The 16330-nt window shown below is 41.2% G+C and overlaps 2 protein-coding genes across 2 annotated transcripts; one reads left to right on the top strand and one right to left on the bottom strand.

Moving 5' to 3' along the window:
* The first annotated feature begins 5303 nt into the window (after nucleotides 1-5303).
* On the top strand, nucleotides 5304-7173 carry foxr1 (forkhead box R1). Its single transcript, XM_076266643.1, has 6 exons — nucleotides 5304-5424; nucleotides 5500-5601; nucleotides 5959-6176; nucleotides 6368-6654; nucleotides 6821-7053; nucleotides 7145-7173. Exons 1-6 carry the CDS (start codon nucleotides 5304-5306, stop codon nucleotides 7171-7173), a joined length of 990 nt encoding a protein of 329 aa, XP_076122758.1.
* Nucleotides 7174-9964: 2791 nt separating this feature from the next.
* On the bottom strand, nucleotides 9965-12423 carry msrb1a (methionine sulfoxide reductase B1a). Its single transcript, XM_076265256.1, has 4 exons — nucleotides 12266-12423; nucleotides 11751-11893; nucleotides 11534-11648; nucleotides 9965-10724 (listed from the first exon to the last, which is right to left on the bottom strand). Exons 1-4 carry the CDS (start codon nucleotides 12318-12320, stop codon nucleotides 10708-10710), a joined length of 330 nt encoding a protein of 109 aa, XP_076121371.1. The 5' UTR covers nucleotides 12321-12423; the 3' UTR covers nucleotides 9965-10707.
* Between the last annotated feature and the right edge of the window lie 3907 nt (nucleotides 12424-16330).

Here is a 16330-nt window from a genome sequence, read left to right as displayed (position 1 = left end):
TGTTACATTATGCAGGATTCCAGAGAAGGAAATAAAAGAACCAGTTTTGTTTAACAACAGATGCAGCTGCAACTGAAAATATTCCTCTACGCATCTGTGTCCACAGCTCACACAACACAAGTCCTGGCAGGGCGGGGTTGGGCAGTAGTAACACAGTATGTTTTATCAGATGGGCATTTGGAAAAGAAAAGGGCCATGTGCCCGGGACATGTTGGTACAAGGGGGGGATTTGTTGTAGCCAGTGGATTGTGTGCAGCGCAGGATAAATAAAAGAATGGCCCTGAATGACAGTTATGTCATTGGAGCAGCCACAGGAAGGATTAAGGTGCACCGCAGCCTCCGTTTAATGTTAAACACATAGATAGTAGGGTGTGGATATAGTAACTGTTTGTGTGTGTGTGTGTGTGTGTGTGTGTGTGTGTGCGTGTGTGTGTGTGTATATGTGTGTGTGTGAATGTGTGTGTGTGTGTGTGTGTGTGTGTGTGTGTGTGTGTGTGTGTGTGTGTGTGTGTGGGAATGTGTGTGTGTGTGTGTGTGTGTGTGTGTGTATGTGTGTGTGTGTGTGTGTGTGTGTGTGTGTGTGTGTGTGTGTGTGTGTGTGTGAGAGAGCGTATCAAAACAAGAAAGAACAAGAACAAGACAGGTGAGACTGACAGTCAATATGACTTTGGTATATAGTTTCATGCCTTGCAGCTCACTTGTAGGATTAACAGGGACTTGTGGCTGCAGAGTTGACAGGCTGGAGAAAAAGTTGTCTTGCTGATGTCAAATAGGCAAATGCCTTGTGTTTGAGTGTTTGCGTGTGTGTGTGTGTGTGTGTGTGTGTGTGTGTGTGTGTGTGTGTGTGTGTGTGTGTGTGTGTGTGCGTGCGTGCGTGCGTGCGTGCATGCGTGTGTGCATTGAGCCCTAGTGTGCATTCATATGCTGCTTTGGTTAAAAGTGCATGAGAGTCTCTCGCTTGGGAGCGGTCCTTTTCATTCATGATTTTTTTCTCAACTCTTTAACTCTATTGCCATGACGTCAACACAATAACCACATATAACCACAGCCTTTATATGTCACTGCCCATGGCCATACAAACACTCCCTTTTCTCTCATAATGTAAATCACTACAGATGCCCACAGAAGAAAACCTGTCACAAGTGCACATACAAAATCAACAGAGATTTTCATTTCTCATACAGGATAATGTGAATAAAATACTCACATAATATCCTGAAGTTTATGATAGTGTGATAGAGTAACATAATTAAGATTATAACATGGGGTGAGCACAAATTACACCGATTTAAGCATTAGACATGTTTTACACACATCTAGGTGTCTATCTGTACCTATGGGGTGTAATTGATTAATGAATGACTGTCACAGGAGTGTATTACAGAAGGATCCAAAGGACTTTGGCTCAGGCCTCAGGCATCCCTGCATCAACAAAGACAACTCTAATACCCGCTCAGGTCTAAAACACACACACACACACGCACGCACAAGCACGCAACACTCATGATTGAGTCCAACCTACTTGAATATCACATGGCTTGTAAGTGCAGGTCTCCCTCCACAGAAGATTCAGGAAAGGCGCTGAGAGTTGGAAGCCTGTAGGCATGATGTGGGGAGCAAAAACATAAACCTTGAGTATTAAAGCCATCAGTCAGGAGTGGTGCCAAGACCCCATTATTTCCCAGGGATTCAGAGACGCACACCAGTGTGTGCATACCAGCACGTTACGTTATTTGAAAACAATGTGTTTGCTTGCTCAAATTTGTGCCTGCAATGTATTGTGTACAGAATATGTCAAGACGAAATGATGCGGGCATTTGATGATAGCTCCCATTGAAGCTCACTCTATAATGTAAACAAACCTGTATCCTTCCTCCAAGTTTGTTTGGCTGCATGGTTTAGAAAAATGGAGAACAATTTGATTCAGACAGGATCAGAATAAGGAAAGAACCCTGTAAGGGGGCCAAGCAGTGCCACTGATTCCCTTCAATACTTTTTCACACGTAGACTATTTAAACTATAATTCTAATACTTCATCATTTATTATGTGCATCTATTTCTTCAGTATGCAGCACAGTAAATCAAAGTTAATCCATTAGACTACTTTCCATTTTGCATACATTCAACCAATTAAAGTTTGACTGCAATATTGTAAAACAAGTTTGACTGCTTCCTTCTTCCGTTTGTCATGGCCTGAAGGCAGGGGTGTTGCTAGAAAATTTGGGCTCTATGATTTTGGGCCCCCTGTCAGTGCTGGGCCCTTAGAGTCGTCCTACACACCCCCCCCCCCATCTTCTTAATATTCATCTTCTTGATGTAGGCTATGAGACACTGTCGCTAACTACACTGCAAAGGAACACTTTGAAAACACATCAGATTTCAATGGGAAAAAAACTCATGCTGGATATCTATACTGATATGCACTGGGTAATGTGTACTGGGTAAAGGATGCCACATTATTTTTTGGTAATGAAAATGATCAACCTACAGAGGGCTGAATTCAAAGACCCCCACGAAAATCAATAAAAAAAGTGAAAAAAATTATGCCACAGGCTAGTCCATTTTGCCTAAATTTCATTGCAGCAACTCAAAATGGTACTTAGTAGTTCGTATGGACCCCACATGGTTGACAATGAGGGTCTGCTCTCAGATGTGGACACGGCCAACATTGAGCTCCTTGACAGTGGAGCTGTGGTGCAACCTGCCGGTGTTGGATGGACCAAAACACAATGTCCAAGAGGTGTATTACTGGATTTAAGTCAGGGGAGTGTGGGGGACAGTCAAATGCTATCAATTCCTTCATCCTCCAGGAACTGCCTGCACACTTTCGCCACATGTGGCCGGCCATTGTTGTGCACCAGGGGGCCTCTGCACCAGTACAGGGTCAGACAATGGGTCTGAAGATTCATCCTGATACCTTAGAGCAGTGAGGGTGCCATTGTCTTGCCCATAGAGGTCTGTGCGTCCCTCTAAGGGTATGCCTCCCCAGACCATCACTGACCCACCACCAAATCGGTCATGCTGAATGATGTTGCAGGCAGCAAAATGTGCTCCACAACATCTCCAGACCCTTTCACATCTGTCACATGTGCTCAGGGTGAACCTGCTCTCATCTGTGAAAAGCACAGTGCGCTAATGGCGGACCTGCCAATTTTGTATTCTATGGCAAATGGCAATTGAGCACAGTGCTGGGCAGTGAGCACAGGTCCCTCTAGAGGCCATCGGGCCCTCAGGCCACCCTCATGAAGTCTGTTTCTGACAGTGTGGTCAGAGATATTCACACCAGTGGCCTGCTGGAGGTCATTTTGTAGGGCTCTGGCAGGGCTCCTACTGTTCCTCCTTGCACAAAGGAGCAGATATTGGTCCTGCTGCTGGGTAAGGGATCTTCTACCACACTGCACAGCTCTCTTAGAGCAACTGCCTGTCTCCAGGAATCTCCTTTTGAGACTGCGCTGGGAGAAGTCCTGGCAATGGAACGTATTGGTGTGCCATTCTGGAGGAGTTGGACTACCTGTGCAACCTTTGTAGGCTCCAGGTACTGGCTTATGTGACACTGATGGAAAATGATCAGTTGCCACCACCTGTAAAACCATTCCTGTTTTGGGGGTCGTCTCATTGTGTGCCCCTCGCACCTGTTGTTAACTTTGATGACACCAAAGCAGGTGAAACTGATTCACAACAACCTCTGTTATGTAACTGGCCAGACCAATTACAAGTTTGATAGACTTGATGCTATACTCCTATGAAAAAGTGTTCCCTAATTTATTTTCAGCAGTGTATATAGGCCTACCATTCATTAGCTTGACTCAAGGGGAGACGGGGAGGGGGCCGTGATTAACTTGCGGGCTTGGGGCTCTACGCAACTTGCGTAGTGTGTGTATAGGGTGATCCGGCCCTGGGGCCAAGAACTGGACAGCAGTCATGTTGTCAGCTGAGAGTGGACATAGTCCAAGAAGTACACTTTTAAGAAAAACTTAGTTGATAATCCAAAGTCAACCATAATTCCATGACATTCATTTTATTACATTTTATATATTGCTTTATTTTATTGTTACATAGTATTATTTTGCACTGAATCATTACTTCATATTATTTGGTGCAAACTCTTTGTGTACATGCCAGATAGACCTTGTTAATTCTGATGTTTCAGCCTCTTTCCTCTTTGGTTCAATTATGACTTACAACACAACTTATATTTCAATTTGGCAGTGCAGGCAAAGGTATTTTTTCGATTTCACATTTGGAAGCTCATTTGTTAGCCTACTAAGACTAAAAAAGAAAACATTTCCTTTACAAAATGCAGAATGCATGTACCTTTATCCCTCATGTTTATTACTTTCATCATTTGATACTACATTCGTAGACCCATAATCCAAACTGCACAGTCTGTTCACAAGTGAACTTGGTCTGCAGGCAACATTATTCACAGAGCACATCTGGGAGCGATCCCCCATAGCTCTGTCCCCGGCCTACATAACATTCTGAAACATTGCAGTAGCCTATGAGTCATCAATGCTCATTTTCAATTTTATTTATATTTCTATGAATGAACCAGACTCAACCATTTCCCATTAGCCATAAACATCTGGCTAGCAAACTACAGTGGGGGTAGGGAAGAATGTGCAAGTGGAAGAAATGGCAGAAAAGCACACTGGTCTCCACTCTTTGGACATGTGAATGGATGGCGTCTCATTGAAACATCTCCGCCTCATTATGGAAGAAAAATACTCAAGAACAAGTACACTATGTTATTCTAGATAAGATTAGATGTATAGTTGAATGGATATAAAAAGAAGTAGGCCTATGAGTGAGCGAGTACGACACCAATGAATGCTAAAGTTAAGCTAACAAAGTCTTGGCACCTGTGGTTGTAGGCTATTGTAATGACAATTAGCCTATGACCCTTGTGTTTCTATTTTGGTCTTCGCGCTATGGGTATGTATGATTACCATGCCATCTCTGATTGAACTCGTTCCTTTAGGCTACATTCTGCAGTAAGACAGAACTGCAGATCCCCCCTCCCTTAAATCCATAATTATCCAAAGCAAGATTTCTGAATTAGCGAAGTAGCTTAAATAATGCAAGCTGTATCTGACGGATTTGTTTCTTTCTTGTTGCGTTTGCCCAGATAATTCAGTTGCAGGTGGTCCATATTACCGTCACCCTGTAGCATACAGTCTACCAATCTTGTACACCTGGCGAAGTTTAACCCATTGTAGGCCTAGCTTGCCCACAGCCTCTTTACAATTAAAAAGGCTTGAAAGTCTGTGGCAGAAAGCAATGTTCCTGCTAAGCTGAAAACAATGTTTTTACGCTTTGGAAATATAGATCGATTTCTTGACCTTCATTTGACAACCGGTCTGACAGACTGGGATATTAATGAAGAAATCAATCTTACCACAACCACAGATCAGTATCATCAAGGTAGGAAAATGGTAACTTAGGTGTAACATGCAAAGGTTTTCACTCTTGAAATGAATAAGAAATATATATTCTTAGATGGTCAACGCAATGAGTATCTGATTCAGTGGCACTATGCAAGAATGTCACGGAGAACGTCAACAGCTGAAATTCCATGTCAGTATTCAAAGCAATCAGATGGTAAGTTGATTGACTACTTTGGAGGATGTGTAGCCTAATTTATCGCCTACCCTTTCAACTGCAGAAAACATGTGCGTTCCTAAAAGGCATTTTGGGTGGCAGAGAAAACAACATTGAGCTAAAGGTAACAAAAGCAAACAAACAAGTTTAAAGTTGACCATTTGAAGAGCAAATACGCTCAAGTAAATTTCAGTGTATCTGCGTTGGTTTCAAACGTTTCAACCGGATGTCCTCTAGGGACAGATTGAAAGGGTCTATAGGTTAGCCAGCCCTCCATTATACAGGATTATCACACTGGGCTTTCCTCAGTAAAACACTGGGCTTTCCTTAGTTTTAATTTATATTTTTTGTTGGCAGAAAATGACATTGAGCCAAATCTGTGGCTTATTGTAAACCCCAACTTGGTATGCCCCATGCATCCAAGCAGGCTAACTCCCACTAAGGCTTATGTGGGCACACCAAACATAGATCACCAATTCATCAACACTCACCTGCCATATGAGCCCCTGACTCCTGTCTCACCTGAGGTTCTGGACAAGTCTCCAAGCGACACTTTCTTCACAAGTAAACACATGGTAAATTTATAATTAGAGTTCAATAGAGTGCAATTTTGCTTGTTTTTGTGTTGTTTACTAATACTTGACAGGTTAGTGTGATCCATCATATTGAAATTCAGGGGTTTGGACTCTTCTAAATACTACAAGACTTGTTTCTATGATAAATGGGTGCTATTGCATCACAAACGGAGAGTTAAAACTGCCCTCAGGTGTCTGATGATGAGTCCTCTGCAGAGCTGGAGATCTGCCGGAAGGTGAAGGTCACACGGCAGTCCCGCGTGCCAAAGGAGGGTGAGCGGGCGCGTCGGACAGGCCAGACTAGGGGCCGGGGCCGAGGCAGACCGCCACGGCGTGTGCATAAAGACAGTGACAGTTTCGCTTTCAGATCCTGGGCCTGGCCTCGACCTCCAGTCAATTACTGCCTTCTCATCGCCATGGCCCTCGGCAGCTGTCGCACAGGAAGTCTAAATGTACAGCAAATCTATAGCTTCACCAGGTGACTAGCACAAGTTGTTTCATTCACAAGATTCACTGGTCCCTACTAAAAAATCACTTAAGGCTTAATTAAGCCATCATAATAAGGCATATGAAATCTGTGACTGAATACCATGCTATTTTCTCCATGCAATAACTTGGAAGTTTGATTTCTCGTTATGCTCCAGGGAGCACTTCCCCTTCTTTCAGACTGCTCCCGACGGCTGGAAGAACACTATCCGTCACAACCTGTGCTTCAGCACCAGCTTCAAAAAGACTCCACAGCAGGTGTCCAGTGGAGGCGAGCGCAAGTCCTGTCTCTGGCACCTGACTTCAGATGGACGGATGCGCCATCGCAGTGAGATCCAAATGCTCTCGGATGATGCCATCGAACAGCTGACGAGAAGCATGAAATACCCAGGTGTGTGTGTGTGTGTGTGTGTGTGTGAGTGAGTGCATTGTGACTGAAAATGCAAGAACATCTAAAACATGCCCATTTTTTGTCTGTCTAGATCTGATCCAGGAACTGCTGGACCTCTGATCAACTTCACGAACATTTCAGGAATAAATGTGCTTCAAATGTGAATCAAATCTTTATTTGTCTCTGCCCTTTTCTGTTTTCTCATTTAAATGTGTGTTTCTCTGTCTTTATATTTGTGAACAGAATAATATACAGATTAAGTTTGAAATACATGTATGAAAACTATATAAATGAATTATGAGCCACAATTTCACATGTCAAAGGCATGAATTTATCAAAGGGCATTCAATACACTGGTATTGTCACTGAGAGTAGCATGAGTTACTACTCACACATCTACACTTCATTAAAAATTCTGTCTAAATCTGCTTTGCTTACTGACCCACAGCATACTACACGTTAACAAACCCAAAACTGAACAACCTCACTCTGAACAAATACCATGTAGTATTTTCAGTTCTTAGTACCTTATCTTTATCAGTAGACAAGTGTGTCAAACATGACCATGATCAGGCTGATCACTTTTGTTTATAAGACTTTATAACTACATGAGTAATCATTTGGGAATGGGCATGGGAAACACAAAGACTGTTGAATTGTGCACGTCTCATCAAATTATTGATTTAAATGAATAATTACTAAATGTTTTTAATCTTCCTGCTGGATCAATTGTATGTGATGCTTATCCTGTTCCACTGTCCTGGTTCATGTTTCAATCTTTTTTTGCTTGATGAAAGATGAGAGGAAGAAACTGTAAAATCTTTCCAGCTCTGGTGTCTTGCTTTATGACCTTGACTCAATGTAGCTTTCAAGATGGACAGTGCTGAAAATCAATGGGAATAGCATGAAGAATTGAATGGGCATTATGTTTATGTGATTCATTTTACAGCTTAAATGAAAGCGTTCTTTTGCCCACATCTCAAAGGCGAAAGCGAAAATATATATATATATATATATATATATATGTATATACCAACAAAAGAGAGCATGGACATCTGTGGTTTGATAACTTTGAAGCCTTGAGCGGTGAAGTTACAAAAGGTTTTTGTCTCTGTGTGATCTTGTGATGTGGAACTAAAGGCTGAGGACAGCCATCGCAAATGAGAAACTTAGAGGGACTTAAACTACACATTTAAGCACTAGCCATCAAGATTGGTGGTGGTGAATCTGCCCACTACATCTGCTTGCTTTTGTAGGCAGTCTAAGGGTTGGATTTCTGGTCTGAAGATGTAGGTTCACACGTGTCATTGGCAGTGCATATTCCCAGATGCTTGCATTGCTGACGTGCATACTGGATTTGAGTCACTGATAAACCCCTGGGCATTGAATGTCTCGGTGCACCTCATTTCAAACTGTTTCTCAAATGCAACATATAAATACAATACATTACTGGATTCATTTTACCTGAATCCTGAGACGGCCTTAACAAGCAGTGACTTTCTAAGCTTTCTGCTGTAAAGAAATCACATTCTGTCTCATTTTATATGAACTGTTTACTGTTCCATTCATCAAGTAGTCAGAGACAGATGTTTGGCTATAGTAAAAAGGTACTTTGTGTCGGCTCTCCTCCACACATGGACCACAGACTCCAAACACAACATCCACACAATGGGGCCATGGTGTGTGTGTGTGGTGTGTCCGTGTGCGTGAGATATGAGTAATAGATAGATGGAAGGGGTGTATGTGATGTGAAATGTCACACAAATTTGACTAAGCTTTGTTCTATAGATAGGGGTTCAACTGAGGTATCTTTCCAAAAGGCATCAATCCCATAGCAAAGGCAAATTGGTAGCATCAATAAAGCAAGATCTTAAAGGAATTAGCAGGCTTCAGAAAGCTGAGCTAAGCTATAAAGACAACAATGTCATCTGATTTATTAATTATTAAAAGGAAAACTTGTGAGGAGTCTTTGGTGAAAGTGATTAGTAATTATTACTCTTTACTCACTCATTTTGTTTACTACTCAGCATCACACAAGTAATTCATTTTTTAATCAGACCTGCTCCTTTTGGTTTCCTGTGCTAAAATAGTGATCAATATGTGTTTTGTAGCATATAACAATGGTGCATAATATAAGACTAACATAATAGAGTAGGAGTGTAGGGTAGAGTCAAGTCTATTCTTATTCACATACATCCGATACATCTAGCCAGCAGCAGAAGTGAGTTAAATCCCTGTTATTTTGGTGATTTTGGTGATCAACTAAACTCAGCATTCAGTCCACACAGCTCTTATTAATGAGGTGCAGATCAGCTTGATGACAGCAGTACAAATATACAGTGATACAATCAACATTCAATGCTGCAATGCTGTTCCCTCCAATCAGAAACAAACTGAAGTCTGTGCATCTTTTGCACAGTGCCAAGAATTAGCACAAGTCTCATATCTCAATGGTGTCTGCAATGGTGAAGTGTTGGATGGCAGTAAAATGTTTGTGGTCAATAGCACCACCAATAGGTAGAAACAAGTTTTTCACAATATACAACATGCAATTCCAAATGTTGCTTTTTAAGTGCTTGTGAAACAGTAGTGATGGGACTAACACTTTGACAACAAGCCAAAGAGAATTTTTAAAGATTTACTCTGTCTAAACTCTATCAATAGTAACTCAACAAGAACTGTGGTCATACATTCCAAAGTACAACCCCAACACAAACCAGATTAAATATATGACCCTTTATCAGATAGTGCCTTGATTTAAAGGAAAAAACACGAAACGCTGCAAATAATCAATCTACCACCAGTTTAAACTACACTGGACATTCCAAAACATTTGGAACAAAAATCATGTATGACTACATGGCATGTATGCATAAGATAATTTTCTCCAAAGAAGGAATATTCTTCAAAATTTACTTTTTACTTGTGATTCAGTGTTTTATTGCAATACAAATACTGTGAATACAGGAAATGGGTATTTTCATGAAATAAAACAAAAGGGGAAATCATACATTTTTCACAGGCATTACTGATATCAAACTTCTGTCTACTTTGATTTAGGCATGAATTATATCCATATATGTTCAGCTTACACTTAATTAATAAAGTGGTTCTTATACGTTTTGTATATTTATGCTTGTATATTTATGGTAATTGTTTATTTTCATTATTGATCACTGATATTGCATTGACATTATTGTTATTATTGCTATTTTCCTTAATGTAGTCTTATCAACTATTAAAAACAGTTTACTGTTAATTTTTAACTATTGCATTGTTTTATTTTGTAAGTCGCTTTAGACAAAAGCATCTGCTAAATTCCATAATCATAACTGTATCTAAACCTTCCAGTAACCTATGATATGATGCAATATTATGTAGTGTCCAACATTTTTAATAAATCTTGAATGTGCAATAGTTAGCAAATAATTTTCACCACATCTTCAATTTGTGCGTGTTGACTGTTAAAGCCAGGTGTTTTTGGAGCAGGGTGGCCCTGGCTGGACAGTGAGACCACAGGCACATCTGTGTCCTGACCTTCCCGTTCTGGGCTTTAGAACAGCACACGTCATCAACAGGCCCCACTGCGCACCATGACTGCCCACCTCCATTACATTCCTACCGTGCGTTCACCACCTTCTCACACAGCTCGCCTTACTGACCGCCCTTATCTGAAAATGAGAGTAGGTGTATTGACAGGAAGATGGAATTTTAAAATCAACATGAATATAAACAAGGGCCAGGTAGGTATAGATCACTCACATCCATAATGATGCTCAGACTAGACTACATGCCAGACAGAGAACTTATCTTTAATCATTTACATCAGGCTATTGATTGAACGCTGCTACCTGAAAGTAACTGGACTGTGAGTAAAAAAAATAACTGCACTACTTCAAGTGTCAAAACCACAGTTTTCTGAGTATCAAAACTATTATTTGCAGTTAATTTGCAGTAAATGCAATATTTGACATTAAAAATACTGTACTGTACTTCAGAAACACTGCAGTATAACTGTCCCATATAACTGCAGTTCTTTTTTGAAAGGGTTCTGCAGGGATGGATTACTGCATGGGCCTATCGGGCCCAGGCCCAAGGGGTCAGGGGGGCCTGAAGCCCAAGCCATTGCATGGAATCATTGCCTCAATATCTGAACACATCAGGATGTAGGCTATGAATCTGATTGAAATAAAGTATTGGCCATCCCCAAAATGCACCAGAATACAGGAAATCACACCAAACAAATAACCCCCCCCCACACACACACACACACACATATGCAACAATTAGTGGGGGGCCCTTAATGCATGGGCCCAGGGCCCCAAAAGTTCATAATCCGTCCATGGGGTTCTGGGATCACTACAAAGTGCAAGAACAATTATGCCAATCATGAATTTTCTTTCACGTTTTTATTGCTCTACAGTGATTGAAAATTGCCATCTATGAAATTAAACTATAACCTGAATGACTAAACTCTCACCTTTGGGGACGAATTGCAGCGAGCTGCTGAATATTCAAAAGCGCGACTGTCCATGCCTGGGTCCGTCGTTCACGAATTCATGACCCAGTCCATTTCCACACTTTCCACAACGAACCTACATGACATATTTCATGTTGGAATCATTATAAGCTGAGCTTCACATAAACATTAACTTAACCTGTAGTTTAGACCACACGGATACAAAGAGGCTTCATACCTTAAAGGCTCCCGTCCTTTCCTCTTTCTTGGAGACGCTATTCTCATGAATAGTTTCAGTGAACGCTGGCCAGGGTGACGAATGCTCGTATTTGGACCTGCTAGAGAAGAGCTCGTGGCCACACTTTGTGCACACATACATACCTGAGGAAAAACCCACAAAGACGATGTAGAGCGACACAGAAATATTATAGGCTATAACTCTGCAGAACGGAAGTTCAGATCAAGGAAGCAACTACCAATACTTAGAATTCCAATAAAGGTATGCGCATATTCAAACAAGATAAAACTAGGTCGTGTCTAGAAACATTCATACGTAATTTTACGATTTCATCATCTTTAAAAGCACACAACAGTTTATAGACCAACACTTTACAAAAAATGAGTCAAGTTGAATAACAGGCTGAACAGGCTTGAGTTTATGGAAGGTTACGCAAACAGCTTCCATAACATATTCAACACCACCAAAATTCACTCAACTTCAGTTGTTCTCGTTGCATGGCTTGTGCTACTTACCACTTTCAAAGTGATCTTTAAAGACTTCACCTCCAGAAAATGTGCAAAAAGACATGCTTTCAGAGATTCTCTTATCAAATTCCACCGTTAAAAGTTCAAGCAGAAGGGAGGAAGAACGACAACAGCCGTTTCGATAATCTCTTCGGTTTGGAATTTCACTCTGGGCGCATGACCACTATGGCTGTGGAGTTGCCCACGAGATGGCAGTGCTGGTATGTCAATGAGGAACATTCAGTTTTGTCCACATTATTTGTCATTAATGACAAAAATGTCATCAATGACTTGCCCACAAACTGATTATAAATTGCTAAACTGCCACGAATAGCCCAACATATTGAAATAGACTATCTGAATAAGAAATAGCCAAATGTAGTGGAATAAACTATTTTCTTTACATTACTTTTACATTAAGTCTAAATCTAAATGCTTAATTAACCAACTTAAAGGTAGAGTTCAATATTATTGAATTAATGCATCAATAATTAATTCATCCAAAAGGCATCTAGCCTTTTTCTCACTCTTTCACGCATGATCCACTTGCAAGCTAGTCTAAAGTGCAAGATAATCCATGCCTAGGATATATTCTATCATTCAGGTCATCCCTGCGATGAGTGTTACTCCTGGCTGTACTGTAGGCCAAAATCAGCACTTCTGCTATAGCCTAAAGCGCAGCAGCAGAGATCTATTTCTGACAAAGAGCCTGTTTATGTACGTGAGTGATATGCAGTGTGCCTCGGCATAATGAATCAGTAAACTCCAGTGACGCTTAATTTGAATCTACAGGAGTCACATGTTGGTACAGGGATATCTGCAGTGCGATTTCAGCAGGTGTGGGACATTAAACTTTGCACTAGGACGATACAAAAAATCATAGGCCTAAATGTAGTCCTTCACTTATCGTCAACGTTCAATCTAGATGGCCTGGTCGCGGGCAGTCTCCAATGATGTGATTAATTGTTTTGCTAGATCATTTCCATGTTTGAAATATCTACATAGCGATATGTTTACTCTAAACTGTAAATACTGTATATTAGCCCATTAAAGTGCCCCCCCCCCCCCCCCCCCCCCCCGGAAAAATTGTCGGAACTACGAAAACTGCAGCCTCAGATCATCCAACCTGCCAAGATTTCAGACATCGAAAAATTCATTCAGTTGCTGTGTGTGCTGTGATCTAACAATCAACGCATTGCTTTAAACCGGTCGCTAAAATGTCAGGTTTGGAAATGTCCAGAAAGGAGGGTAGCCTATCTGACGACGGTGATTTAATCCGGATTAGTGAGCGATGCAGCAGCCCTGGCAATTAGATCGACTCGGTCCCTCTAGGAGAAGCAAGAGAGGCAGCACAGTGTTGCACTGTTTACATCTTTCCGCTATGACTTGCCAGGGATGTTTTTTGTGCTTTTAAGGTAAGGCATAATGCCACGTCTGTTGGTTGCATGTTGACCTTTATTTAGTGCGTAAACGCGTTAAAAAAAGTTTTAAAAATCGCCACTGGTTTGCCGCTTTACTGCAGAGAATCTACATTTCTGTGCAGAGCTCAAAAACACTCCCCGTACTGCTGCATCGGATACCCTATGTCGACGTGCGTTTTAAAGCTGTAGGCGAAGCAATCAGGATAGAGTTCTGCAGTATTTTTGAGCATCTGTCCCAACATGGTCTTGTAACAGCAGATATGTCAAAGTTCTGGTGAGTATGAGCTGGATGGTAACGGACCATCATATCTAAGGCTGTCATGTCTGCTACGGCGGTGTCTGGACAACTGAACCACACTATTCTGTTACTGTAGTAGACAGACATTTCTAACTCATGGAGTGTGTGTGTGTGTGTTAATTTTAATGTAGCCCAGTGAATTTCATAAAGCATCTGAATATTCAACTGTATTTTCTTACCATAAACTAAAAAAAACTATACTAAAGCAAGTCGTCCAGACTAGTAACTATACACGTTGTATGATACGCTACTGTATATCCTAATTATATGATACTGCGATGTGTCCATGATATTGCAGAGTAGCCTATGGCCGTGGCATGCAGGGGGACTGTCTGGACACCCACTAGCCAGGTGCAGAGATATAAATAACAGTGGCCAAGGGGGCAAGTTGCACTGTCCTGCCAATTCGGTCAGAATGAACAAAATCTGATTCTTATCTTCAAGCCTCAAACGCTACATGGATATTGGCCAGTCAGACAAAGGCTCCAGTAAATATTAATTGTGAGAGGGTCAGGAACCAGTCACCTAAAATCAGCAACAGAGTAGCAAGGCAGCCTAAACATACATTCTGTATGAACTTTCTGTTCCTTAATATTTGCATGCATATAGCTGGCACCAGATTGACCTTTGACAGGTCCAGTCTTTGGCCAGTGATTAAGGCTGCTTCTTGACCTAGTGACAGTGGACAATGCAACGTACAAATGTGTCTGCTCCAGACCAGGTACCTTACAATAGGCCCTGCTTAGTTACTGTGTTCCTGTGCACAATAAGCCTATTAAAGTCAGTCCTACTCAGGCTTACCTCACCTGACATACCCTCTGCCTATTTACTTGACCCCTCCCCTAGAGACAGGTCGCATCTTAAGCATCAGCCAATCATGGCCAGTGCAGGCTGACGTGACAATGTCATAAACATGCTGACAAGTGTCAGTTGGTTTGAATAAACAATTGATGAACTAGACTAGCCAATTTGTTTTTGTTTTTTAAACACACCGGTTCATTTGCATTCATTTTGTAGACAATAATTCAGACATACATATAGTTGAATGGTAAGTGCTGATGCTGTGTTTCTCAGAAAGATACCTTGAAATGCCTTCTCAAGTTACTTTTAGCTGAATGTGCATACTTATATAGCATGCTGGTTTGTTGGCTGTGGTGCTGACTGGGACAGTACTCTGGTTGTGTGTTTGTAAGGCAGACTACTTAGCAGTCTGCAGGTGTTTACCCTAGCATGAGTATGCATGGGATGCTGCATAGGAGAGAGAGAGAGAGAGAGAGAGAGAGAAATACATTTGTTACCACAATGATAAGAAATGGAAGGTTGATACTTCCATAATCCTCTACCTGCGTGTAATATTGAGGCTTGTCTTTTGTATAATCATGCTTTGGTTGTGTTTTTAGATTAAAACAAAGTACTGATAGATCAGGGTTTACATGTGTTTCTTCAGGGTAATCTGTCAGCCAGAATCAAATCACTGGGTTGTGCCCTCCATGAGATTCACATGAAAATGTACAAGTAGATATGGCATTGGAATCCCTCTGTCATATTAAATAAAGAGACAGGCACACACGTCATCCAAAGCAGCATTTCTTGTAAAGCTTTCAAGGAAGGCCTATTTTTCCCTTCATGATTATTGAAATTAACCACTGTGACGATACACGAACAGTCGATACACAATGAAGGAATCTGCGGGAGAATGTGTAGACACTGTGTAATAATCTTTTTGGTGTTTATGAAATATACTGTACTTAATCTTAAGTGTATCCAATACACAGTAGTAACTGGTGTTTTTACTTGTAGTATAAAACACCAGTTACTACTAGTTATTATAGTTAGTGTCATTGTGCCTGCTGTTGCTGTAATGTTTGTAAATGTGCTATTGTATCACATGTCTGTAATATGACTAGCATTTCTTGGTTTTGTCTATTGGCTTGATACTGAAAGGCTATTGTGAAATATTGTGAAGGATACCGTCTGCTTCCAGACCAACAGAAGCATTAGTAGGCCTAGTGGATACCTAAGGAAATTACATGACCACCTGCCGGAGGCTGTTTTTATCAGCATTTGATTGTCATTGTCACATCAGTCATAATTGTGAAGACAAATGTGTCCTGTCAGAGTTTTGAGATGTGTATATCCACTGCATTCACCCATTCTAAATATTTGTATTGTCTCTGTTTAGCAGGTGCACTTGTTTTGTTGCCTGGGGATGAATGATGTCTCCAATATGCAGGAGAATGAAGCAGACTCCATGTGACATTAAAGAAACAGCCCATGACTCTGAGTGTCATGTGTCAAGTTCAGTCTCTTGCCTCCCTGGAACTCTGTCCACCCAGTGCCTGGAGGCACCCTAAG

This window comes from Alosa pseudoharengus, unplaced genomic scaffold (assembly GCF_046254945.1).
Source record: "Alosa pseudoharengus isolate Yale_2024_CS ecotype anadromous, Long Island Sound unplaced genomic scaffold, YU_APseudo_1.1 YU_APseudo_1.1_scf_4, whole genome shotgun sequence".
In the NCBI taxonomy this organism is placed as follows: domain Eukaryota; kingdom Metazoa; phylum Chordata; class Actinopteri; order Clupeiformes; family Clupeidae; genus Alosa; species Alosa pseudoharengus.
The sequence above is the reverse complement of the archived record's forward strand: the minus strand, read 5'-3'. Positions and strand labels throughout refer to the sequence as shown.